This window comes from Micrasema longulum, unplaced genomic scaffold (assembly GCF_059751315.1).
Source record: "Micrasema longulum isolate JH-2025_06_02 unplaced genomic scaffold, ASM5975131v1 h1tg000250l, whole genome shotgun sequence".
Lineage (NCBI taxonomy): Eukaryota > Metazoa > Arthropoda > Insecta > Trichoptera > Brachycentridae > Micrasema > Micrasema longulum.
In genome coordinates this window covers 287,566-315,377 of record NW_028277455.1, presented here as the reverse complement: position 1 = coordinate 315,377, position 27,812 = coordinate 287,566, and the positions used below count along the sequence as shown (strand labels likewise).

Genomic DNA, 27,812 nt, shown 5'->3' with positions numbered 1-27,812 from the left:
ATATTTCAGGAAACTATCGAAATGCATATAAAATATAAAAATAATTATAACATAAATTTCAAAAAAATAGAAGCTAGAATTTATTTGTTGCTAAAAAAATAAAAAAGTAGTTTTGAATGTCAAAATATCGTTTAATCTATCGACAGTCACTAAATTGGCAACACTGATTACCGGTCCTTTGACTCGCGCTCAAAAACCGACAAAAAAGGGAATGGTGGACACGACGAGGAGCTTGACGTGTGGCATGACGAGTAATGTTGCCACACTCCGTCTCTGACTCCTTTCCTCGCTACTTCCCATGCCATTCGTCGAGTGTGTGGCATGCCCATTTTACCATTGGCCATTAAGATATCTGTAATCTGTGATGCGGATATTGATCGCCGTCACCCGCTCGGTCGTGAAGTGTGCGACATTTACGTAAATAGTTCAATAAATTATTCGTCAACAAACATTTTTGGTGTATTTTTTTATTAATAATAAGTGTTTAAAGGTTGATTATCAATTATTATAACAATGAGTTTGGTCAACTTGACTTAACGTGCATTATTTTGGCTTGTCTTGGCTCTGTTATGTTTCTGTTGAGATTAAAATATGCATCTTATGCTCAATACCGGGGACGCGTTAAATGGCGCGCAGGTCGTTATTTTGGATATCCGGTGTTAGGCTTCAGTTTGGAAATATTAAATATGTAACTAAAACAATATTTTTTTACATAGCAACTTCATAGACACTGTTTAAAACTGGGCGATGCTGATGGGATACACGAAAGCAGCGCGCCAGTTCCACGTACCGCAGACTACTTTGGAAGATCAGAAAAAACAAAAAGAAAATAAATTACGTAAACAAATTATTTTCTCAAAACGCTGAAAGAAGATAGTTGTAGTGAGAGCAACGACAAAACCGTTCTCATGGACACAAAGAACGATTATTATCCAAGTTCCAATGACCGATTTAGATGGTGCAGTGTTATTAATTGAATCTACATTCACTTCGTAACACTTCATTATGAATTACTATGAAAATAAAACTTTGTTATTAGTGTTACGCAATTTTATTATTTGACAAGAACACTACTACAGTTTCGGGATAGCACTGCTCCCATCGACGGGCGATATAAAACTTTATTTATATTTTATTTACTCTGTTGATATGTACTTACTCCCTACCAACTTAATACCTACAAGACTATTTTGTAAAATTAAGGATTGTAATTTAAGTACGAGAACAATTAATATTTTCAAAACTTAATTTATGATGTTTCATTATTTCAATAAAATAATAAAAATCATTAAAATGTGGAATTATATTGATATTAAATTATTTTTAAATGTTTGGCAAATGTTTGTTTTCAGCGATACTAGACGGAATATAATGGGTGGATAATGAGAGTCTGCAAGTACTAAGGAATCATATTTTATTATCATTATGGATAACTTATATAGCGCCATTTTCGTAAGTGATTATATAAAAATATAAATTTAATTCTAACCTTTTTTAATTTAAGAAAAACAACGTACTTGGTCACCACATATTTATTCAAATGATTTAAAGAACAAGTGGGTTTTAAGTTTTTTTCCGAAACATCACTTCACTCTCACAGTTTCGCACCTCTGCTGGGAGAGCATTCCATGCCGTAGGGCCTACGACCGCAAATGCGCGTTCGCCGAATTTAGTGCGCTGTTTGTGAGAGGTATAATAACTTTTTCTTTCGACGTAGATGTAGTTGATCTAAGCGTAAGACGTCTGTCAGCTAGTTCATCTGAAATGCAGAGTTCCCTTAGATATTCTGGAGCATAGTTGTGCAGTGACTTACTTATACATACGCCAACAGAGTTTGTATTCGACCCTCTGTGGAAAACGTAGCCAGTGTAATTCCTGAAGTAGAGGAGTAATATACGATCGACTGATTTTAATATTATGGGTATTTGTTCAAATACAAGTATTCTATTAGTGATATTCAAGTGGTAAATTTTTGGTCTTATTTGTGATTTTCGGACAGGCGTCAAAGTACCGTATCGTTAAATTTGGCTCTCCATTTTTGCGCACGTTGTTGAGATAGTTTCTTTATTTCTCTCTTTAGATAGTTTATAATGACTTCTGCAGCCTCTTAATTTTTGACACTGAGAAAATATTACCGCCCTTGGTTGAGTTCTGCCGGGAAATATAACCTTCAGTGGTCGCTGCTTTTCCGCAACTTTATTTTTTCCAAGTGTTTTTTATATTTTTAGATTTTACTACCCAGAATATTCTCAATGATTTATCCTCCTTAAGATTATCCTCAATCTCTTCTACTTGCAAATTTTCATGTGAGCTTTCTTCGACATTTAATATATTTTTTTTATATACCTTATTGAAACATCAATTTCATCGAGTGACTAAGAAAAATAAACACCTCATTTTTTTCTTTATAAGTACAAAGAGTAAGTATGTAATACGTAATCCATATATTTTATCATTTCAGTGTTTTCCTAGTAATTATTTATTATTATCATTATTGCTGGATGGTTACCATATCTTATCTCTCAATAGATATCATTTTATTGGAAAAACATTACGTTGTAAATTTATAGCGACAGAGAAGGAAAGCATTTTGGAGAAGGAAATATGGAAGTATAGACATTTACAGGGCATGACATGTCATTGGCTGATTTAAGTGGCCACTTTACACACTGTGTAACTCCATAGGGAGAAAATCCAGCCTGTCTGCAAACATTTGGACGTACTCAAAACATTGTTGACGTTATGATATAGTCTAATCATGCTGAAAATCATTTATTAAACCATCGTCGTTGCACGTAAAATATGACTCATTTGATGAGTAGGAAGGTAGGTACCTTGTTTTGAGAAAACAAGAAAAAACGGTTGTATCATATTCAATATAATATTTTTTCATATAATATGTAATGTAATAATAAAAACTACGAGTATATTGACATATGTGTTTTAAACTATTTCTGTGTGGTTTTATATAATATTTGTGTAAACTTTATTTATAATATATATGAAAATGTGTACATTGTCTCCTGACAATCAACAAAAATATTCACCTGCATATCTATCTATGTTTTCGTAAATCGTCAAAAATCGTAAATAATAGTTTTCTTCGGATTATAATTGATATTCATTTATCACTGACCACTTAAATGTAAATGCCTAGGCTTCCATGTTTTCATCAGCTGCATTTTATTGGAAAAATATATAGTATTCTTTATATTTTACTTCGATTATTTAAAAACGCCCATCTTTGTTTTGTATCTCATTCAAAGATGTCAGAATTTGTAGGAAGAAAAAACAATGTAATACTTTGATCAAAAACTGAAGTGAAATTGTTTATATTTTTTTAAATCTTTATTTATTCTTTTAAATCTATTTCATCGCCTTCAAAGTACCCCCCTCCCGATTCCCGATACAAAACACTTTGTCAACGTTTTCTTTAAGGGCGTTCCTCACATATATTTTAAAAAAGATTTTCGGGCAAGTAACGTAGGTTGATAGATGGTGTAGCAAGGTATATTAAAAAAATAGTTTAAAAAATTGAAACGCAGCACGTTTTTGATTTTAAAAAAATTAAGTGGAAAATTTCAAATCGTGTTTAATAAATGAAAAAAGAGTGAATTGACGAAAAATTTTTTTTTTATAAATAAAGAATTAAAAAATACGTGACGTGTTGTGAATATTTATTGAATCTGTATCTAATTCAATTACCTTTTCAAACTAAAAAGTTTTAAAAAAAAAAAAAACGTCAGCAACACGCTGTTTGAATTATTTTTATAAAATTTGCTAACTACATGAAAAATATATATTACGGAGTTTTAATGCAAGCACATTTTTAAATTAATTAAAATTATTTAACCACGAGGTGCTGCTGCCAGTGGCGATTGTGGGAAACTCTAGAAATAATCATAAAACACGACAATCCGGTGTTTTGTTTTGGATGTAGTCATCAAATATTGCTGCGTCAATACCTTTAAAAAGTATATTACAATTGTAAGTCTATTCTGTAAACCATCTTATAATGTTTTACCCTTTTTGTGTGTAACTCCATACACTATTCAGTGTTTTTGAACAGCGTGTACATGAATGTTACCGGCAACATAATGAAAATGACAAAGTATTTTTTACTCTCAGATTAGACTACTGATATACTAGAATTTTTTTTTTCACGGGTCGTTTTTATTTGTATGTAGTATTTCTTATATGAATACCAGAAACTTAAAAGGGTGTAAGTGCCATAAATAACGAAAATGATTTTATTTAAGAAATGGATAGTATGTGCCAAGGCCAATGTCCTACAGAAGGGTATAAATGCCATTGTAGTACAAATAATATTTTATAAAAAAATTCTAAAGATGGCGTTGGTTGTAAGTACCAACATCTGTTTTCCTTTAAAAGGTGTTAAGTGCCATCGCCAGTCATATGCTATTTGTATCAAAATGGTTGACAATGAACCGGTCTCTGTGAATAGTGGTGGCGTTAAAAGACGTAAAAAGGGGGAAAAAAGTGCCCAAGTGGCCCGAAAGAAGCTAAAAGATTCTGGACAAGAATATTTTACATCCAATAGAAAGTTGATTCCTGCAAAACGACCCCCAAATCAAGAGGTTTGTACATTGTTTTAAATCTTCACCGGTTGTCTCTACTAGATAAAATGTCACTCATCATGCGCTAGGGATGTGCCAACCTGTAATTTTCTGCCAACCATGACATAGTTTAAATGGAGTATTTGTATTGAATTCAATTTTTTAAATCTCCCGGTCAGAGGTATTTGGGTGAAACTTTATTTTTACTTGTTTTTAGGAGAGCAAAAAAAAGAATTTAAAAATATATTTTTTATTATAAATTCGTTTAAAGATAATTAAACCTTAATAATTATATTTTCATGGATATTTTCGTAAATATTATTATTAATGTGTAAATAACTATGTTAACGGCATATCAGAAAATAAGTTACGCCCTAATGATTGCAACCGGGAGAAATTACTATATCATTATTACACTCCACCACATTTAGTTCCTCTAGTTTAGTTTCTACTGAGTGATAGATATTGACCCTAAGTCCCTAAGATACGCCCACGGTTGCGTACCTATATTATCTATGTTGCTTTCATTCACTTCATTTTTTATTTTAGTGTATCTGCAAATGCAGCTATAACTGCAAAGAAATACCTTTCGAACAAAAGATGTCATTGTTCACGGAATTCTATGCGTTAAAAAACAATGAAAAGCAATCTTCTTTTCTGATGGGATTAATCCATTTGACAGAAATTAAAAGAAGAAGGCATGGAACCTATGAATCTCCTGCTCTAAGTAGGCGACAATGCACCGCATATTATATGCTTCCAGATGGCAAGGGAAATGTTGTCGGTGTGTGCAAAGCAACGTTCATGAACATTTTTTCCCTTTCTCCAAAAAAGATTCAAGTACTACTCGATAAAAAGAAACAAGGACATACAACCTACTTGGAATCAAGAGGAAACATCAATAAGAAAAAACGAAAATATTCAGACGAAGATGAGGATGAAATTAAACAACATGTAAATATGTTTCCCAGACTTGTAAGTCATTATGGTCGAGCGAGATCAGAGAAAGAATACTTAAGTCCAGATTTAAATATACATCGTTTGTTTAAAGCATTTAAGATATCTTTTCCGGAGTCAAAAGTCACATATAAGTTCTACTCTAAAATTTTTGGAAAGGAGTTTCCGAATTTAAAATTTGGCCAGAAACGAACTGATACATGTGCAACGTGCGACCTCTATGTTGCTAAAATAAATGCCGATCCATCTAATAAAACAATACTGAAGAATCAACTTGAATTACACCATCGAAAAGCAGAAAAAGCAACAAAACAGATGTCACTTGATATAAAAAAATCACAGATGCCGAGTAGTAATATATGCACTGCCGCCATGGACTTGCAACAAGTTTTGCTGACACCAACTTTAACTCATGGGCCCATGTACTATTCGCGACAATTATCAAATTTCAATTTGGGTGTGCATATCGAAAATACCGGTGATGGGTATATGCTTATGTGGCATGAAGCTATTACAGGAAGAGGGGGAAATGCGATAGCATCCTGCATTTACAAAATGTTTTCTAATAATTTTATAAGAAAGGAGAATCTCATCATGTGGAGTGACAATTGTAGTGGACAAAATAAAAATAAAATGATGATATTTTTATGGGCATATCTTGTGTATAAAAAAGTTTTTACATCGATAGAGCATAAATTTTTAATGAGCGGGCATTCATTCCTTAGCTGCGACAGGGACTTTGCTTTAATCGAAAAAAGGAAACGAGTAACACATTCCATTGTTCCTGCAGATCTTGTTGATATGATGAAAAATACTCGTGACAAGCAGCCTTTTAATGTTATTTCATTGACATCACATGATTTCATGGATTTTAAATTGGCTGCCGAAACATTTTTGAATACTACCACAATGCAGATATCGAAGGCTCATCGCTTGAAATTCGTAAGTGATAATCCTTTCGTTGTCAAAATGAAAGAGACCCACAACTCTATGGAGCCCTGGAAAATTGTAAGATTATTGAAGAAGAACAAAAAGTTATCGGATTTAGATAATTATTTCTTACCCATGCTGAATTGCAAGAGCAAAATAACAGAAGATAAGAAAAAAGATCTCAAAAATCTAATACCTTACTTGCACACGGAAGAACATAAACAGTTTTATAATAGAATTTTAGATATACACGATGTTGGGTGCTAAATAGTAATTATACTGAATTATAAATACCATGGGAATTTTCATCGTCGTCACATCACTATTATAGATAGATGAAACAGTGGATGTACCTATTTCTTTATTCTCACTAAGGCACTAACACCTTTATTGCTTTAGAGAGCAGGGCACTTTGGCCCTTTTAAAAGAAACTAACAACGGTACATGAGACTTTCTTTTAAATTATTTGTTTTTTTGATTTTATACTTAGTTTAATATGTCTTTTTTATATATTTTTTACTAAACTACATTAAAATATGCTCTTTTGTTGATTTGGCATAAAAATAAAATAATGTTTTCTTTGAATTATTATGTGTATTTTTAATTTCCCGTCTGCTTTCCTTTTTTGTCCATGGCACATAGAGCCTTTTAAGTTTCTGGTATTCATATTATCTTCATCGAACCCATGATAAAATATGATCTCACCGTCACTCACCGGATGGAAAAACGCGGTAACGTGTTTTTAAAATTATTTATTTATTGAAAAAGAATCATGAAAAAATAAGTATAAAATTACAAAAGTTTGTACACACATAATTAATAATAACGTTTTAACCTCTCTAATTGACTGAAAATGTTTAGAGAGGGAGTTTGTTTTACATTCATTTTTATTTTTAGTGTTTATATATACATAAATATACAGATATGTATTATATTTTATTAACATCGCATTTTTACTGTATAAAACAAATTCAGCGCATTTGCCTGACATACAAGAGGTCTCGGGTTTGATTCCCGGCATGGTTGACATTAGCAATTCAGTTCATAATTAGCAATTCCGCCTGGTGCCGACATTTATGAATGAGAGTGCGGTATGGAATCAGAAAAACAAAGATAAAAGTAAGCTGATAAATACAATCTCTCAGGCAAATGTATGCTAAAACAATATATTAAAGGTGAACATGTTCATTTATTTATTATGGATACGGCCTAAGTCAATTACAATTAACAGTTACTAGAAGAAACATACGAGTATATGCAAGAAACTGAACAAAAAGAACATAAAACTATGTAGCAAAGACAAACAAGGGCAATACAAAAATTTGAAAAATAATGGACAAGCATTATGGACATATAAGATTTTATAAATAGCAGATTCCAATTATGTCGAGATTTTCGCATTATATAAGGCTGAGACAAGCCTTTGTGACCGAATCAAGATCCTTGCAATATGATAGAGTTCTGTGTTGGTTTCGACATGTAGGGCAAATGGATGGCAAAAAAACTACTTAAGGGATTTACCATGCGAATGCATGTTAATAAATGAAGAAAATAAGGAAGACCGAGAAGAACATGACTTAACTTTAAGAAGACTGTCATTGACGAAGAAGACTCTCGCAGAATCTGTCATTTAAGTCAAAATTTATGCAAAAATTGATTTTTGTTTTTCACTCAAACTTTCGAATAGTATTGTGTACGTGTAATAAGCATGGAGAAAAAACGCAATAAAAAATCGACGTTGCTTTCAAAATCGGATATCTACTCATTGATTTAGTATTAAAAAATCACTTATCTGTCAATCGTTTGGGTCACGTGGCTAATAATCTGTCATTGCTGATTGTGATATAAAAATACCAAATCAGCTTAGTTTCATTACGTAAAAGAATTGTTTTGCGCAAAAGCAAAAAATTAGCCACAGACTACCTACCTCAGTATTTAAAGTTATGCTAGCTAGTTATATAATTCATCTACATGACAAATCGACAGATGCTTGTCTTTGTTATTACACTTTACATTTATATTTGGAAGTTTTATTATTCAATGGAAGAAGTTGAAGAATATATTTAGTTGGTGAATTAACGTAATATAAAGGCTTATATTACCAAACGTCTTGCAGCTACAAAGCGCATTCTAGAATCGATTTATTTATTTTTTAATTCAGAAAAAATAAAATTATTCAATAATGTCACTTTATGATATGTGCAGTTAGATGTATAATGTAACTTTATTAATATTTTTCGGTAGATTTCCAAAACACAAACATGTTGTAGATGCTGTTTTCTTACGTTTAAGCTCGGAAAACATTCGATGAACTGTCAGAAAAGGTGGCAACTATCAATTATCTTGTGTTTGGTTTATTCGAGAATAAAAAAAATAAAAAATATTTGCGTTGCGGTGTTTTGTTTTTTCATAGTACTTCGTTTACAATTACCTTGACGGTCACTACGGTGACTTTCAGAGACACCTTTGAAAACACACCCAAACTAGAATGACCATAAAATGGTTTCATTTTTGGGTTCATTCTGAAAGCTTATATTTTTTGCCGCTAGATCGCCAAATCGAGAAATTTCAAGGAGTCGAAGTATGTGAGTCTCCCCCTTAATCCTCGAAACAATAGGGTAATATCACTCGGGAGGAATATCGGATTTAACCTTCTCTACAAACATTTTTTTAAAGATTCTCCTAGTGTTTATATAAGGCCTTACAATTAATATTTTCATTCATTATTTTCGTTTGGAAAATAAGGTCTTTTGAAAACGATCGTTTCGTAAGTTGGTAATAAATTTTGTCATAGAAGTTCAAGAGTAATAAATTAATTTTAATGTTGGTAATGCCACAGGCCACATATAAAAATATAAGGAGATTTGTAAATGCATATTATCTTAAGCCCCCCCCCCCCTTACCCACTCCACACTCCATTTCCAGGTACTGACAGATGAAAGTGAAAACGGATTACATCTTACATCTCGAATGTCTTTTATTATTTTATGGTTTTAAACTTCTTCTAAATTAATTCAATTTATCATGAAAATTATAAATCACAACTGTGTGATAAGTGACAGGACGCCGTAAATGTAAACAAACGACACATAGAAAAAGGAAGCTACCTACAATCCTCTATAAAATCCATAGACATTAATGAAAAAAAATCCGATTACGTCGCAAAATACCCGAAGTCGTCGTACTTGATGACGTCACGAATTGTTTGTTTTTGGCACCATTCAAATTACTAGAATTTAATCCTTTATATTTCCCTTATTTTTTAACAAATTTTAATAAGAATAGTACCTTTGTGATTTTTTTTAGATTAATTTATTAGCTTATAAAAAAAATCCATGATTATTGCTCATTGTTTTTGTAATGGCCTTTAAAGCGACAGCGATTCGTTTTTTTTCTCTTCAATGATGAATGAAAGTGTTTTTTTTATTTGTTGAAAGAATATTAAACCAAGCCAATTAAAAATAAAAAAATATCTTATTATCAGCGCTGTGATTGTTTAATATTTGGTATTTCTGAATTAACTCCGCGTGTGACGTCAAAGTTTCCTTTCCGTCAGTTCTCCCGATCGGTTCGTTTACGGTAAACAAACCGGATATCCTTCACAGCTCTCATATCATTGGTTGGTTCATATGACCTAGTGACGTCGTTCAAAGTAGTGTGTTTTTATTAAAATATTTCAATTTTTTTCGTACATTTTTAAGAAAGTTTGCCGTGTGATTAAATGTTTTAATTTTTACTGCGCGAAAGAAAACATTTTTTGTATCCAATTTCCTCATTGTGTCAAAACGGTGTTCCCGGAGCGGTCTCTCACACGGTGCTAAATCAGGCGAACAATATAATCAGAAAAACCAAGAATAGAGTCTTTTCTCATTTTTTTATTTTTATTTTTAAGTAAGCAATAAATTACAATAGTAAGGGTATTAATATTTTTTTCGTGCGACGTCGGGTAATTTTTTACAAAGGTGTTCAATGTGCTTATTTTAAATTACCCGAAAACGAGATGTTTCGCGCCTTGCGGGACAAACGGCACGTATGACGTTTTGGCCCAAACTTGTACGGAATGTTTATTAGTGCTCATTTTTAAACCTGAAAATTATAAATAAAAACTCATTTTTTAAACATTGCTAGTTTTATATCTTTTTTCCTAAATTGATTAATTTTAGAGTACCCGCTGTCAACACTAGGAGTACTTTATTGTTTCATTGCTCCAGTACTTCTTCCAACCAACAAAACAATTCATTGATACCGAGACTGCATAGGTTAGGTAATACTAATGGAACGGCTGCAGACATTCTGTCCTATTCTTTACTATCTTATAAGTCCACTATATCAAGTTTATTTGTAGCTGCTCGTCAAACTATTATTGACAATTCAATTCATTTTTATTACGAAAGGTGACTATTAATATATTTTTGTAAGTTTTTGGAACCCGACATTCAGAAATAACATCTTTGTCCGACGTTTCTGTCGGTACTCCTTTAATTAAACCCAAACGAGTGATTTGGAAGGAGGGAATTAACGCCTTAAAATTGTTGTTTGTATTGGTCACAGAATTTTAAAAATCGTGGGTAGATTTGAAATCTTTGAATTCAACGGTAATACGAAATTAGCCAAGAGATTTTGCCCCTTCGGGTAAAATGTTTTTGAAGTTGTGTCGGGAGAGAAAGCTACCCAAAGAGATAGAATGCATCGGTAAAGGTTTATTGTACATGTACAATAAATGGACCACAGTCAGAAGATTTGTAGCTAGCCTCGGGGAGTACAATTTTTGGTTTTTTAAGTGGGACATTGTTGTCCACATCGCGCCTCTTTCTCGCGCCGGCATAATCATGATCGTCTACTGGTGCGGGAGACGGCATCGCAGCCGTCTTCGCGGGATCCTCCATTATGGGCTGTCAAGTCCTTAGCGGGAGGAAAAAATAATTACCTAACAATTAAAAGAAAACACACAGGCAAATTGATTGAAAATTGAAAAGGGCAGGAAATTAAGAAAAGATATCAGAATAAATTATAAATTCTTTAAAAATAATTTTAAAATTACAGAAAGCAGAAGAGAAGCAGAAAAAACAGATCTTGTTTTGACGATTGCTAAGCAGCGAAAAAAACTTATATCATTAGAATCGTACTGTTCTTAAATAAGTGGTTTTTTTAAAATCAAGTTTGAATTTCACCCTCTAGTACTTTATACACGGTTTTTCTTGTATTGCCATTGATTTAAATACGGCGTTTAAAGTGAACGAAAATTCCGAATACGGGAAAAAAATTCTGACGAAAAAATCAAAGGGATATTAATATATACATGTATTTATTTATTTTTATACGAAATGAAATATTTTATTGACAAAATTAATTTAAGAGTCCTCTTTACTAGGGAAACCTGTTTTAAATATGAATAAGGGACATACGTCAAATTTCATTATGTTGGCGATGGTTACTACTTTTCTGATTGTAATTTGACGTCATGCATACAAATCCGCTTAGGAATTTCTAATCAGAGATAATGTAGAACTATACTGTTTCTAATCATAAGCTATGATTTATCACATATGTTTATGTAAAAGGTAAACTACGAGTACTTACAGAAAAGATAGGTAGGTACCTATTTACGAAAAAGATAGGGTAATCCTTTATGGACACTCTAAAGCTAGGGTTTCCTAGGAGAGCGGTGCCCGTATTTTAACGGCCGTAGTGAACGTTGATACAGTGGACAGCCGTCGTAACGTCGAATAAAGAGTGGTTTCCTAGGGAAACGGTGTTAAATGGTGTTGATAACACCTTTTTCCTAGGAAACCACACTCTAGTCACCGTTACGACGGCTGTCCACTGCATCACCGTTCACTACGGCCGTTAAAACACGGGCACCGCTGTCCTAGGAAACCCTAGCTTAATGGGTAGTGCCGCACTCATACCGACTAAAACCTCTCTTGACCTCTAGCCTGCTCGCGCCGACTTTTTTATCAGTGATTTCATTTCCAACGTTCTTCTATTTTCTTTTCCTTCATTGTATTGGTTATATAGTCTGTAATGTATGCCCACTTTTCCTTTCCTTCCAGCATCTTCTGTACCATATTTTCTGGAGTCATGACTCCCAACTTTTCTTCTACCCCTTCCCGTATTGTTCTCCATTTTGGGCAGCTAGCCCAATACATACGGCACACCACATCTAAGAACATAAATCTCCTTGGGGGTGCCCACATACACAGAAAAAAGCTACTTGAAGGAGCTTTCTGTAATCTGGTAGTCTTGGCGTCTTTGTGCTGAAAGAAGGTAACTCAGAAGTACATTATTAGCACTTCATTAGATTGTAGAGAAGAGGGAAGTCAATTTTTCGCTGACTGAGATTAAATTGATTAAATAATTTGCCGAAATGATTACAAAACTTTTGAAAAGCTCTGAAATTCTTTTTGGAAGCCACTAGATTTGTTAATCCGACAGGACTTATAACAGGGCCACAGATAATAGCGAAAAGTTCCATTTGGTATTAGAATATCTGCAGCAGCATGAAGGGGATCGAATATTAAAAAAATACAATTTTTTATTAAATTCATCATACCATCACTTGATAAAAATCATACCATCACTTGATGAAAACTGGCTAGTCCAGTGATCAGGGAAAACGTAAAACATTTTAAGCGCTGACTAATTGTAGAGAAAAAAATAAATTTTACTCTTCCTGAAGATGAAGATTTCCATCGTGATTGCCAAGCATGAAGAATACTACTTAAAGACATTTTTTGAAAAATCCGATTAAGACATTCCTTCAGTTGAGAGTAGACGGACACCAGCAATAACAGAGGAATGCTATCTTTTTAGTGGAAATTCGCAAATTGTCGTTAGACTTCCAGATCTAATGCGGACAACCCGGTTAGAACCTCCATTTCGGGCATCTGAGCACAGTGTCCTTATCACTGTCCATTTCTTCACAGTATATTCGGTCTATCTCTCTTGTCTATTCTGGTTATGTAGTCCATGAACACTCTGTGTCCGGTTAGACATTGGATCACATAGCAATTCAGTTGGCTCTGCTTCTAACCGGTCCATACTTCAAGTTTTTTTTATGAGTCTTTCAATCTATCGACCTTTTGGACTTGTCTGTCGTTGCCATCGTTCTAATGTCAGCTTCCTCATTTTTTCTCTCAGCTTCGGACTTCTTTTTCTATCCTTAAGAGGTGCAAAGAAACCAGATTAGCTAATATTATCAGTACTGCGATAGTTGATGTTGTTCTTATATGCGCCGCACACTCAAAGGGCTATAGCTCTCTGTATACTAAATATTTTCTCGTGGTTCACCTTTTTTTAGCGCATTCTCCCATATTTGCGCAGCATACATTATTATAGATTGGATTGCCAGGGCTAGCATTCTTCTCTTTTTTTTTTGGCCACGTGTGTTTGGTAAAATAACTCCCATTGCTTTAGCCGTTCTTTGGGCTTTGTTGCAGACTATTTTGATATGTGTTGCAAAGCACATACCAGAGTCTAGGTTAATTGCTAAGTATTAATAATTTTTTTCTGGTCTAATAGTGACCTCGTCACAGTTAAAGTCTATCAGTCCATTTTTCACTCTTCTGTTGAAAATAATGGCTTCTGTTTTTTTTTTTAGCAATCTCTAATTTATGTGTGTGCATCCGCAGATTTATGATCTGTATTGCCTCATTTGATTTAGATATCATCTTTTTTTGTTTGCTGGCTGTTATTGAGATGCCTAAATCATCTCCATAACATACCAATTAGACCCCCTGTGGAACTTCAATTGACATCCCTTCGTCATATAATATATTCCACAAGGTCGGTCCCATTGCCGATCCCTGTAGGACTTCTCCAGTTTCCATTATTGTTATTTATTTTCTTGTCTTTAAGTCTGGAAACTACAATTATCCTTTTTTTTCTTTATCTAACTGCACCGTTCTATCTGTGAAGTAGTTTTTAATTTCAATATAACGTTTCAATATTTGAAAAATTCAATATATAATTTATTTTCTACAATAGAAATACATCATTTGACAATCACAAGTGTAGTATTTCAATATTAGCAGAAAATATTTCATACACATTGATTTCCTGACATTTATGTCGATTACCTTGCCTGCATACTGAAGTAATTTACTTTTACCAGAAAAATTTTACCAGAAAAAATTTTACCAGAAAAAAAAGATAAAAACGCCTATTTCCTGATACTTTATATGGACTTCCTAACATAAAATAAATTATTTTCTCATCACATAGGTACGACGGTATTTTTCTGCGCAGTGTTGGCATTGTGGCGTCAGGTCTTATCACGATGAAAGTAAATTATAGAATGACAGGAAGGAAGGCAATTGCCCACAAATCAAAATGCCAACTTCTGTGCGCTTGTGACGTCTCTTTTAAATTATGGGTCATTGCTTATGATTTGAAATACACAAAAATAAGTATGTAATCAAACATTTAAAACATAATTCTCACTCTGAAATCAAATATAACGAAAATTTTGATTTTATTATTTCACTTGTATATTGTCATCCTCCCTCTGTCCGCACCCAATAGTGCATAGGGCACTGCATTAGTGTAATTAATGTGGCGTACATCGATCATCTGTTACTTAAAGGTAAGGTGATCAGTCTTCAATCAATATTTCATATCGGCCTTTCTGGGAAACAAGCCCGGGACCTCAAGCACGGTAGGCAAATGCGCCAACCACTACACTACGAGGCGGACTTATCTCCATTTAATTTCCGTATTCAGGATTTTTACCCAGAGCAGCCATCGAGTCGAAGCACTCTTCCAGGATTCGTGTTCTATATCAAACACAGATATGTATTCTTCATCTGCTTGGACAAAGAGCAAGTCATCATCATGACATTAATATTTTTTCGTCAAGAACATTTCGTCATAAAAAACAGCGCACATACTCGTAACATTCTAGGTATAAACAAATATCTTAAACGCACCATTTTTTTGGTTTATCAGTTCCATGATAAATTGGAATATTTTATCTTTCACTGATAATTTAAAGATTAGTTTTTATCGATGGATTTTCTGTTATCATTCTGCGTCACATGTATGAATTAATCGATAACGAGTTTGATTAAACAATCATTTGTCTTAACGCACAAAAAAATATTACGGTTGTTTTAAAATCAACAGGTGTTTGTGTTTTGTGGACCATGTTTTAACAAAAAAATATTTTGAGGTAAGTAGGTTGACATAATCATTTTACTTTTTAGAAAATAACAAAACGAGTATTTTCGGATTTTCTCGAGTCGAGCCTGCACTTTTAGATTTATCTGAAGGTGTCCGCCTTTAAGGCAAATGGCAGAACATAGATTTGCAATTATGAAATTCCGATTTGCCTATCTTTCTTTTTTATCTTGCATCCCGATCCTTGACTCTGCTCGGCTAAAATAAGTTAAATCTAGATCCAGTTGGCCCCAAAAATCATATTACTCGAAGCACCAATGTGGTTCGTTTTACTACCTACGAGAATAAACAGATACACAATCAAAACATCCGAATTTATAACCCACCTGGGCTCCGATTACAATGGGAAGAGTTATCATCGACTGTCAATAAATAAAAAACTATGTTTGTGTACAAAAATGAATATATTTGCATGAACATTTAAAGTATCTTTGTCGGTAACCGATAATTTATTGTACATGTTTAGAAGAAAACAATGTACGCATATTCTGCTTTTCATACAGAAAACTTCATTTTACTTTGTAGATCAAATTAAAGATAAATGTTGCAATAACTTTCCATTGCAATCGTGGCCCTGAGTGGCACAAGTCTAAAATGATTGTTTTTGAGTTAAAGTAAGCAGAAATGACCCTATGGCCCTTTTCACACATGCCACGCCAATCCGGCCTAGTAATTTTATCGGGTACATTTTACAAACGCCTACAAAATGTGTCACCTTTTTTAAGGTGAGCCCGGTACCTGGCCGGATGGATTGGCGGGGTATGTGTGAAAAGCGCTCAAGTGTATTTTGCATCCGCATAGTTAGCGTCACAGTTAAAAAATATCAATATTTTGCCAACGTTATTCCTGAAAACATTTAAAACTAGATGTCACAAGTGAGTGAACTTTAAACATGTATTGTGCCTTTGTTTTTGCGAATTAATGTTACATAGTTTATTGATAGTGCGGACATGAGTGTAACTACGAATTTTCCCGGAGAGCGGTAATTTCAAGGAATTAATTGAAGTTTTTGAGTAAACAAGAAATATTACCTATTTTAAAAATAGATAGGTATTAATTAAAATATTTCGATTTATGAATAAGATTGTCAGAACCTTTTAACAATTATCTCATCAGTTGATTATTTTCGATAGGTGCTGTAATCGTTTCCTGTTTGTGTTTAAGTATGCGTCAAAAGCAGACACATAAAGATAATAAAATTAACAATATTTGGGTATGTTCATGTATTTGTAGACAAATTCTAGATTCTTTCCTGACGGGATTTATTGATATCCCTGATATGTATTGTTGTAATTTACTGACTCCATCACAATGCGGCTTCAGACAGCATTCAAGTACTCAAAATGGAGCGTTTGATTTCATTTCCACCATCCAGAACTACATGGATCGAGGTGATTTTGGATCAAGGATTCGGAGTATGGTCCCAAGGATAGTGTTGCGGACTAACGAATCAGAGGTCCGAGGTTCGAACCCCACTCTGCCCTTACTTGCTTTCAATTTTCTAATAGCGAGTTATTTACAACTCATTGAAAATGGCGTAAAATTTAAATAAAAAAATAATGCTGGTGTTTTCATAGACCAAAAGAAAGCTTCTGTATATTTTAATGGAGCGCGTTTAGGTCTTTTGAGAAATTATCTTTTGTACTTTTATTACTGTTACAATAAGTGCTTTTATTTTTGACATTTTGCAGAAAATAAGAGACATGGACACAAGTGGGCTCCGTCATAGAAATGATGGGAGCGACGATAGCTCAGATGACGAAAGTACACCACTGGGTCAGGAATATGGAGAAAGGTACAAAAGCTGCTGATTTTTTTTTTACTTAGAGCCAGTTGCACCAAAAAAGCTCTTATAAAAATATGTAATTTTAAATAATTTAACGCATTTTTTTCAAATAGACAAAATGGGTTAACTAGGTATGTGAAAAAAGTAAGATTTTTATCCCATTTTTATTTTCCGTTAAGCTAGGGTTTCCTAGGACAGCGGTGCCCGTATTTTAACGGCCGTAGTGAGCGGTGATGCAGTGGACAACCGTCGTAAAGGTGACTAGAGTGTGGTTTTCTAGGAAAACGGTGTTATCACCACCATTTAACACCGTTTTCCTAGGAAACCACTCTCTAATCACCTTTACGACGGCTGTCCACTGCATCACCGTTCACTACGGCCGTTAAAATACGGGCACCGCTGTCCTAGGAAACCCTAGCTTTACACGTGAGTTGAAAACAACTCACCGTGACGACAAACAAACACACGAATCTGTTTTATAATTTAGACTAAAATTTTTTTTTCGCGGGATCGAAATAAATTAAATTTTAATTAATACTAGTAAATATTTGTATTTAACCACTTACCGACTTTTTATGTCTACCGGTTTTGAGACGCACCCGTCTCTTCGTCAGGGCACTCACTAAACTATTGATTTTGCGATGTAACCGTTATTTATTGCAATTTGTTTAATGGTGTTTAGTTCAATTTCAAAATCACCTAGAAATACTAACCAAATAGAAGGCGGTAAATAATTTTTCAGAGGTTATAAAAAAATCGGTCCTCCTATTTTAATTTTGTATACGAGTGCATTACGATCTAGTTTCATCTTAGAATAGTGGGGTTTTTCATAAGGAAGCTCAATCACGGTGGTGAATTATAAACAGAAAAAAAAATTGTTCTCACCGGGAATCAAGCCCTTAACCTTCTGTGCGTGAGTCAAGTGTCTTAGTGATTACATCATTTAGAGACATTTACATCGCTACAACTCACCATTAAAATCTTTGATTTTATAATAAAATAAATAATTAATGCGAGAACAATTTGGCTCAAAAACAACACTATTGATCATAGAATTAAGAATAGTCCAGAAAGAGCGTAGAATCATATTTAAATGCATCGGACTGTGTCTTAAAAACCTCCACTTTGCCCGACTTTCGCCGAGCGCATGCGTGAAGTCACCGCGTAATGTTGTCAGATCGCCAAAAGTATAATAATAACACAAATTTAAGGATTTTTTTTTAAGTTCTCTAAAATTTGATAGACACAACAGAGAAGATAAGGAAAGGGTCATTTAATAAGAGTAATTGAGTTAATGAACTTTGAACTTAAAAAATAAAACAATTTTTATTTGGCATAAATTGTATATTTTAATGTTATGTTAAATAATATATGATGAGAAAAGAAGTGCAAAAATTTGACTACCCTGGCAACACTAACAAAATGTCATTTTTTTATTTTCATTGACAATCTGACAGATGGAAAAATGATTAAATTTTTAAGTAATTCATTTGCTACTTACACATAAAATGTGATCCCATCCTGTTTCTGTAAGATCCCAGCAGTATTTCTACACTTTAAAACAACACAACATGGCATAGTTGAATTCAAATCCGGAATTGCGTACTGAACGACGTCTACAAAGAAACTAATTGGTCAAAACGTAAAACTACCCCTTTAAGCATAGAATTAAGAATAGTCCAGAAGGAGCGTAGAATCATATTTGAATACATCGGACTGTGTTCAATAATTCCCCCACTATGCCCTACTTTCGCCACGCGCATTCGTGAGGTCGTCACGTAATGTTGCTTGATAGGGAAAAAAAATCATAACACAAATGTAAGGTAAAAAAAATCAAACTGTTAATTTCTCTAAAATTTTATTGTGCCCGCGGAAATATTGATTGACACAACAGAGTAGATAAGTAAAGGGTAATTTAATAAGAGCAATTGAATTAATGAACATTAAACTTATAATATAAGATAAATTTTATTTTACATAAAACGTTAAATAATATTTGATGTTTTGAAGATAATGCCGGTCAAATGTCCAGAACAGAGTTGTTTAATCCGAGATCCAATTTTCATTAATTCTCTCATTAGATGAGCAAAATAGGATAGCTGTAACCCTGGCAGCACTAACGAAATTTCCATTTTGTTTTTTCGCCAATCTGACAGATGGAAAAATAATTCAATTTTTAAATAATACATTTGTTATATTCATATTCATTTGCTAATTACACATGAAATGTGATTGCATCCTGTTTCTTTAAGATCCTAGCAGTATTTCTACACTTTAAAAGGACACAACACGGCATAGTTGAATTCAAATCAGGAGTTGCGTACTGAGCGACGTCTACAAAGAAACTAATAGGTCAAAACGTAAACCTACTCATTTATGAGTAGTTGAGTCGCCTTCTCTTTGATGTGCGTATGCGTTTTCTAGACTATTCTTAATTCTATGCCTTTAAGAGTAGTTTAGTCGCCTTCTGTTTAATGCGCGTATGCGGTTTCCGGACCATTCTTAATTCTATGTTATTGATCTAGAAATGTTATTTTAAATACCGATATTAAATTTCACTTTTCTTCTACTTACCATTAAAGAGTTCGATTCTATACCAAAGGGACAGAAAAAAATAGCTCAAATAGCACCGTTGACCTAGAAATTGCATCTAGAGACGTGTCTAAATTTCACATCGCTACGTCTTACTGTTATGGAAGAGTTCTTGTGACGGACAAACAAACAAACACATGCATGTATTTTTAATTTTATAATCCAGATTTGTTTATATTTTTCGCAGTCAAAGAGCGGCTCAAGAAACAAAAGGATGGGACGTTTTCAGGGATCCCCCGATCAAGACAGAGAGTGGATCTATGGAGAGCCAAGTATATCTAGATATGTCTGTCAAGATATCCAAAGTATTGGCTTATATTGTAACATTTATTGTAGTGCTGGGAAGTGCAGTCATTTCCAAAGGAACTCTGTTGTTCATGACGTCGCAAATACAAAAAGGAAAAGTTCTTTCATATTGCAACAAAGATATCGGTAAGATTTTTTCTGCATTCAACCGTTAAGATAAAGTGGCGATATGTGAAATTTGAGAATATTTTGAAAAGGAAAGTTGAAAGTCTAGGCTTCTCAGATTTTCACAGCCGTTTAATGTGTTTTTCTCGGTTATTATGCTCTGTGTCGTTATTACTCTTTTCTGAAGTTTCAGACCGCATTACAGGGTCCATCACATGGTTGCTGTTATTTACTGTTGGCGGAATATGTAGGTAACGTAATGTATTTAGGATTTGTACTGTTACGCAGTTATTGCTATGAATATACAGCTTTGATGGGTTGATGTTATGATGGATGCTGTAAACGCTGTCCGAAACATTGATAAGGAGTATTGAGGAGACTGTTACATAAATCATTTTTGTTTATCTTGGAAATGAGATGTTCGATCACTGATTTTGGTTTATTACCTTTATGAGTCCATCACCATTGTTGCAAAGTTCAAGAACAATGGCGTGTGATAACTACTTTTAACTACAGTGTGGATATCTTTCCTGCATTCTGCTTCAAGATTATGGCGTTGTAAATTGAAAAATGGGCACTGAAATAACAAATGTTCGATACTCTGTGAAGAAAGATCATCGCATGGACAATAGTCATCATTCCTAAATTTAAACTTATATAGGTAACTTCTCATAGCTCCGTGTCCGGTAAAAATTGAGTTGTTTCTAAAGTACTTTGATGATGACGACGGAAGTTTGCTGCATCAGCCAGCGTTGGGAAAAACATTTTAGTGATTTTACTTGTAGAAGAAGCGCGGTAATGATCCTCCCAGCGCTGCTGCGTATTTTGTTTTATACAGCGTTTAGCAAAGCTAAGAGGAAATTCTGAGAAAAAAGGTGCCGTTATTTTTCAAGTTGCGGCTCTTGCTCGTTCATCTGCTCTCTCATTTCCTACGATATCAGCATGTCCTCTTATCCACCATATTTGAATAATCATCCCTCTGATTTTTATATGCTTGATTTTACTCTGAATATCTACAATTAATGGATTTACCGGCCGAGTATCAGTTATAGCTTGAATGCCCGAACGACAATCTGATAATATTTTTTCAACTAAATCATTTGGGCATTAGTACTGGCAACATAATAATAAAAGGTTTTTTTTTAACATTAAAGTAATTATTTTAAACAAATACTAATTAAGATCAAAACATTCATTACCGGTGAAAGGTTTTTTCTATCTTTTCCAGAACGATTAGTGCAGTGTCTTAGCGTACGCCGTACATGTAGCTATTTTAGTAATTGCGAGGAGTCACAAACGTTCAAAAGTAGCCGAGGAATGCTCGCAACAGACTAAAGTCCGTTCTATCGAACATATGCCAATTGACCGCAGGTTGAGGGACTACATATTGACCGATTAGGTTTACTCTAGTTATATACCTCAATGGGAAAAACAAGAAATATCGCTAGTGAAAACATGTTTTAATAAAAGAATTGGTGATAATCGAACTTTACACTTCAATATAATTTAATATTGAATGACGAGTTTTTGTAAATTTCAGATAAAGAAAAACAGTATGTGTCATCTTTACCGGATTCTGAACGGTTTGCCTGGATGTGGTGTCTTTTTTTTGCTTTCATGACACCAGAACTGGGAACACTTCTGCGTTCCCTGCGAATATGTTTCTTCAAAAATTGGAAAGTTCCAACTTTGCTTCAATTCATATCGGTAAGATAATAAATCATAACTAATAAAACACTTTTTTGTTTTTTAAATTAAATATTAATTTATTATATAAATAAAAGACAAGTGATACTTTAATCTACAAATTTGGAATATCCAGTGACCGGTTTCATCGCTTCTGCGACATCTTTGAGACTGGTATCTATATTAAGGAATTCAATGTATTTATACAAAACACAGGTAAGGATAGAGAATTCAAAATTATATGAAAGTAAATTAAATTAAGTTTTTTTTATCTTATGGATCATTATCAACATTTTTTCGGGTTAACTAATGAGTTGATATAATGCTTTAAAAGTCATTAGTAAAAAATATATTTTAATGGGTATAGTAATGGAGAATGCACGTGTGTTATCTCTTCATTAAGTAATTCTACGGTTTATTTTTTAATCTATTTATTTCGAGAACTTCTAGTTTGTCAATTTTTTAGGTGTAATATGAATTATTTTTACATTATTTTTTAAATCAAAGGAATGTTTATTTTCTATTAAATTATTGGTTAAATTTGAATTATTAGACCATGATTGTCTGTGCTCTTTTATGCGTGTTTTAAAGGCTCTACCCGTTTGGCCTACGTAGCATGTATTTTTAGTCATTACAATTAAGAAGATAAGTTCCTGAATTGGAAAACTTATCTTTTTTGTCTTTAGTACTAACCATCAAATTAGCTCAGAAATTATTATTGTAAAAGGCTGCGGTGCATTTATTTTTAATATTAATTTAATTTAATTATTTAAATATTAATTTAACACAAAATGTAAAAGATGCACCATTCTTGTGTATTTTTAAGATATGTATGTTGGAAAACTACCTTTAACCAGTTTTCAATCATCCCTACGTTCATCCATTTTTCCTCTAACTCTTTGCTGTCATATATTTACTGCTCTGTGATTACTGAAATTAGCTTATAACCGGTGACAAGCCCAGTAAATGTCTAGATTTCTACATTTTCAAATAATGAGGAACTTCAGCCCCACGGGAAATTGGATACAAAAAATGTTTTCTTACGCGGGGTAAAAATTAGAGCATTAAATTGCAGCTCAAAGTTTCTTGAAAATGTACAGAAAAAATAATAAAAAATATTTTGATAAAAACGCACTACTTTAAATGACGTCACTGGTTCATGTGAATCAACCTATGATCTGATAGCTATGGAAGATTTCCGGTCTGCTTGTCACTTCTGGACCAATAGGAAGAACTGAATGAGAGTAAGCGGAAATGAACCTCTGACGTCACACGCGGAGTTATTTCAGAAATACAAAACTTTAAAAAATCGTAGCGCCGATAATACGATATGTAAAAATTAAAAAAAAAAATTTTTTTGACTTAGTTTAACAGTCTATTAACAAATAAAAAATTTGAAAAAAACCACTGAACTTCCTCATTCTATCTCTTTAGTCTATGTTGGGAAATTGGTCTCTGAGGGTTCATTTTCAGCATCAGTCAACAGACATTTAGACTTACTCAAAATTTACCATATTGAACAGTAAAGTTTACCCTGCTTGAAAATTGGAATTGTTTATGAAAGTAAAAATGCAAATATTTCTTCATAAATTATTGCGATCATTTAAATACTGTTTTTCAGGTTGGCTTAATAGAGACAGCGCATACGATCGGGCTTGCCATATTGTTTTTCGCGATCCTACCAGACATGGATGTTGTTAAGGGGGTCATGTTAACAAATTGCGTTTGCCTGGTACCAGGCATAGTTGGCCTGCTGTCACGAAATGCTAAGGACCCGAAAAGCAAATTCAAGATCACGCTGGACGTCATGGCTATCATTGCTCAACTAACAGGATTCATTGTTTGGCCAATTCTGGATGGAAGACCTTCGCACTGGCTTATTCCAATAGCTCTCTTCCTCATATCCCTTCGATGGTGGGAGAATTTTATCTCTCACGAAAGTCCGTTCCGTAAGTTGATCCGTTTTCATGTAAAAAAAACTTATGTTACCATCATATTTACAAGCTTCCTCGAAGCACTATATTGAGATTCCAGTAACATCATATCTCGACCATTTGTTACGATGAAGGATCCTCACCCAGTGGTACATAGGGCACTGCATTATTAAAACAAATGCAGTGTATCTAAATAATCTGTTACTGGAAGATAAAGTGATCAGCCTTATGCTTTAGGAGCCAGTACAGGAACAACGAAATACTTCAACGGAAAACCACCTTTAAAAACAAATACATATTTCATGACATTAACCTTCCAGGAAATCTGAAATCGAACCCAGGACCTAATGTTTCCCCGCTCCATTTAATTTTCCCGGATTTTAACCTGAGAGCAACCATCGTGTCAAAAACACTCGTTTAGGATTCTGGTTCTTTTCAAACACAGAACTGTATGAATTATTCGCCCAGACACACACACTATCATGATAACCTAGTATTAAGTTTATACTACGTTCAATAGCCAATATGCCAACAGCCAATGTGCACTAGCCCGTCAAAGAACCAAGTAAATTGTGTTGATGCACGTATTTGAATATTTTATATGAAAACTACCCACACAGAATGGACTGCTTGTACACTAGTCGAAACTACTGAGTGAAGGTCGGCTCGCATTTAATTTATGTACATGGTTTATGAAAATATATTATGTTTTGATAATATAGTTAAGTGCTAATGATGGTACTTAATCTAATCCATTTTAATCCAACTACGATTATCACTCCCTCAAAAATAAATCAAATGTATTTATGCCGAAAGCAGCCAATCCACAATTAAAAAAAATAATATTGGTGTTATTGAATTCAGGAAGGTCAATTTCATGTTCTGCTTAAAACAGCCAGGCCACTGTCATACAAAAAAAAACTGTAATAATCACCTTCTGAAAATTTCAAGATGTCAAAATGTCACGAAAATGAATGTCACATCATACGTTTAGAGTTTTTATGAGGTTTCATTGAATATTCTATATGGCTGTTTTCTGCAAAATGCATATTTTAGGTTGTGTAGTTGGCCAGACTTAGAGAAATCATCAAAATTCTTTTAAAAAATTAATTCAGTGATTCTTTATAATGAATTATCCTAGTATAAACATAAAATAATATGAACAATACATAATGACATAACACACATCAGAGTGTTACTGGGGCTGGCTGTTTTCTGCAAAATGCACACCTTAGGTTGTGTGTTCAGCCAGACTTTAAATATCATTAAATCTTGTCATTTACATAGTTAAAATCTTTTTTATATTTTAAAAATTAACGCATCAATTAATCATTTGTCAAAGTAAAAAACATTCCAATTGTTATGTAGATTAGATTATTTACTATTTTCACAAAAGTGTGCTTTCTGCATAACTACATTAAATTGAGATACCAAAAACTATTTATAAAACCCAGTGAATCACTGAATTTATAAATTATTTTTATGTTTGATTTAATATCTTGTTAAAGGTATTGTACAGATGCTCTCAAAGGTGAAAGAAGATCTCATGATCACCCGCTACTTCACGTACATGATTTTATCAGTTTGGAAAATTTTGGTTTTCCTGTGTTCAATTCTCGTCATCCTCAATGTGCAAGGGGAAAATGTTGACGATTTCTTCAGCCTGTTTTCGGAAGGCTTCGATGTCCACAAAATCAAAGTCGATGAGGTATGTTCATAAGTTTTAATTAATTAAATTTATTTAACTTTACCAATTGGCAATTTATTCCAACCAACTGAAAACATTGAAATACTTAATGAATAGATAAAAATAGATAGATACTAAAATAGTATAATAATATAGTAACAATAACAACAACAACAACAACAAATAACAATAAAATCATTAAATCACTGGTACAAATTAAAGCAGGTTTGAGGTCTTGGATTAGCATGGAAGAAACAGATAGACTTTTTCTCAAAAAAAAAAAATGCATACTGCAAATAAATCATGTTTTCTTAATATCAGCATATGTTAATTTTGTTTTTCTTTTCTTTGTCTTTTCTTTACTTTTCATGGTCATGTCATACCATATTTATATGCTTTAAACTTATTAATAACTAAAAAAGGGAATGGCCCACGCTCAGACGCTGAAGTCTTTGTGGGCATTTTTTCCAATTTATGTTATAGCTTAATTTTAAGATGTATTTTTCCAAAGTGTATTTTTGTAATTATATTTCTATGTAAATATATGTATGGAAAAGTAAAAAAATAAAAATAATGATAAATTCATTTGATGCCGATCTTCAATACGAATGAGGAAATAAAAGGTAAGGTAGAGGGGAGTGTTTATGGAGTAGATATGAAATGTATGTAATGCTCGATCAAATGTACTTGGGATTATATAAAGTGTGGATGGGAGATGATTCCAGAATTGAGCCACAACAGTATATTAGTTTGTTGGGAGGAAAGAATTATGATTCATATAAATTAGTAAATTTAAAAAAAAATAATTTAGATTATTTATTTTTTTAGATAAAAGCTGTCTTGGGTGACACAGTTCTTCCTGACTTATCAGACGTGACCATGACTGGTGACTCGTTTGCGAGGGAATCGACTCCATACACTCCGATGTGCGTCCTGTTTCTCCAGATTATTACAGCTTACGTATGTTATGCTTTCGGAAAGTTTACATGCAAGATCCTCATTCAAGGATTCAGCATGGCCCTACCTGTAAACCTAACAGTACCGATAGCTGTGTCAATGCTGATTGCGGCGTGTGGACTTCGTAATGGAGATCCTTGTTACTTCCATGATACGATTCCACCTCATCTGTTCTTTATCAGCCCACCAGGTGAATATCATTCTTCTGCTGTAGACAAAGTTGCTTTTAAAGCTGCGTGTCTGGGGTCTCACCTTCCAGTCTCATCTGGGTAAAATGTATGATATTCAGGTGAGACTGCTAAAGGGGATAGTACCGAATAGCATAGTTTTAAATTTTGTAATTACCCGCCGGTAAAACAACTTAGTGACTACGAATTGATTGTAGATCACCACACTCATAGAAATGATAGAGTTTCCCACACTCATAAAAACTAAAGGTTCCCTGATCGTTCCCGAATTACAAATGACTTTGGAGAATGAACATTAAATTGCGTTATTCCAAGGTGGTTCAATGAACTCTGAACGAAGAAATATCTTCTCAATACTTTATAGTGTCAGTTAAATGGTAATAAATAAATATGTACCTATAATATAATAAAATAATGTTAAAAAAAACCAGTCCTAAAAAAAATGTGTCCCCCCGAAAAGTCTTTAGACTTAGTGGGTAACAAATTTTAATATGTATTTAAAAAATATCAAATAAACGTTGTTCTGCAGTACTGAAACTGAAACATTGATAAAATCTCAAAACAGGTAACAATTTCGTTTTCTTAATATAACTTGATGATAAACATTATTTTTACGTGCTTTTTGGCCTCTGGAAACCTATTTAGATAACATGAATGAAATTTATTGAAAACTGAAGAAATATCGGGTGCCTCAGTTCATTGGTTCCTACACCGTGTTTGAAATATGCGTTATGGGATTTTGCAGATTACTGTAGACAGCTGCTGGAAAAAGAAAACTTTCTTGTTATTTTATGTTTCTTATTTAATATCTTTAAGTTCTAGAAATTTCAGTGGTTAGGTTAGGTTAATTATGCTTTTGTTATTTGTCTCTCTTCAATGGCGCTACAGCCCATATCGGGCTTTGGCCTCCTAAACTTTCGCCTCCAACTC

At 33.4% G+C, this 27,812-nt stretch overlaps 1 protein-coding gene and 1 long non-coding RNA gene across 3 annotated transcripts in view; both read left to right on the top strand.

Annotated features, from left to right (window-relative positions):
* The first annotated feature begins 4,425 nt into the window (after nt 1–4,425).
* Nucleotides 4,426–6,168, top strand: LOC148283286 (uncharacterized). The gene is made up of 2 exons (XR_015821883.1): nt 4,426–4,598; nt 5,127–6,168. It is a non-coding gene; the product is annotated as an uncharacterized LOC148283286 (long non-coding RNA).
* A 9,338-nt stretch (nt 6,169–15,506) lies between these two features.
* The window catches only part of LOC148283285 (chitin synthase chs-2-like), a 47,085-nt gene continuing 34,779 nt past the window's right edge, over nt 15,507–27,812 (top strand). Inside the window, exons 1-7 of one of the 2 annotated variants that reach the window (XM_088223730.1) lie at nt 15,507–15,633; nt 17,333–17,436; nt 20,207–20,451; nt 21,971–22,137; nt 23,738–24,065; nt 25,559–25,758; nt 26,566–26,884. In XM_088223730.1, coding sequence (XP_088079856.1) covers nt 17,345–17,436; nt 20,207–20,451; nt 21,971–22,137; nt 23,738–24,065; nt 25,559–25,758; nt 26,566–26,884 — 1,351 coding nt within the window. In that variant the 5' untranslated portion in view covers nt 15,507–15,633; nt 17,333–17,344. Of the gene's footprint in view, nt 15,634–16,497; nt 16,517–17,332; nt 17,437–20,206; nt 20,452–21,970; nt 22,138–23,737; nt 24,066–25,558; nt 25,759–26,565; nt 26,885–27,812 lie in introns of those variants that run through there. The other variant, XM_088223729.1, reaches the window with a different exon arrangement.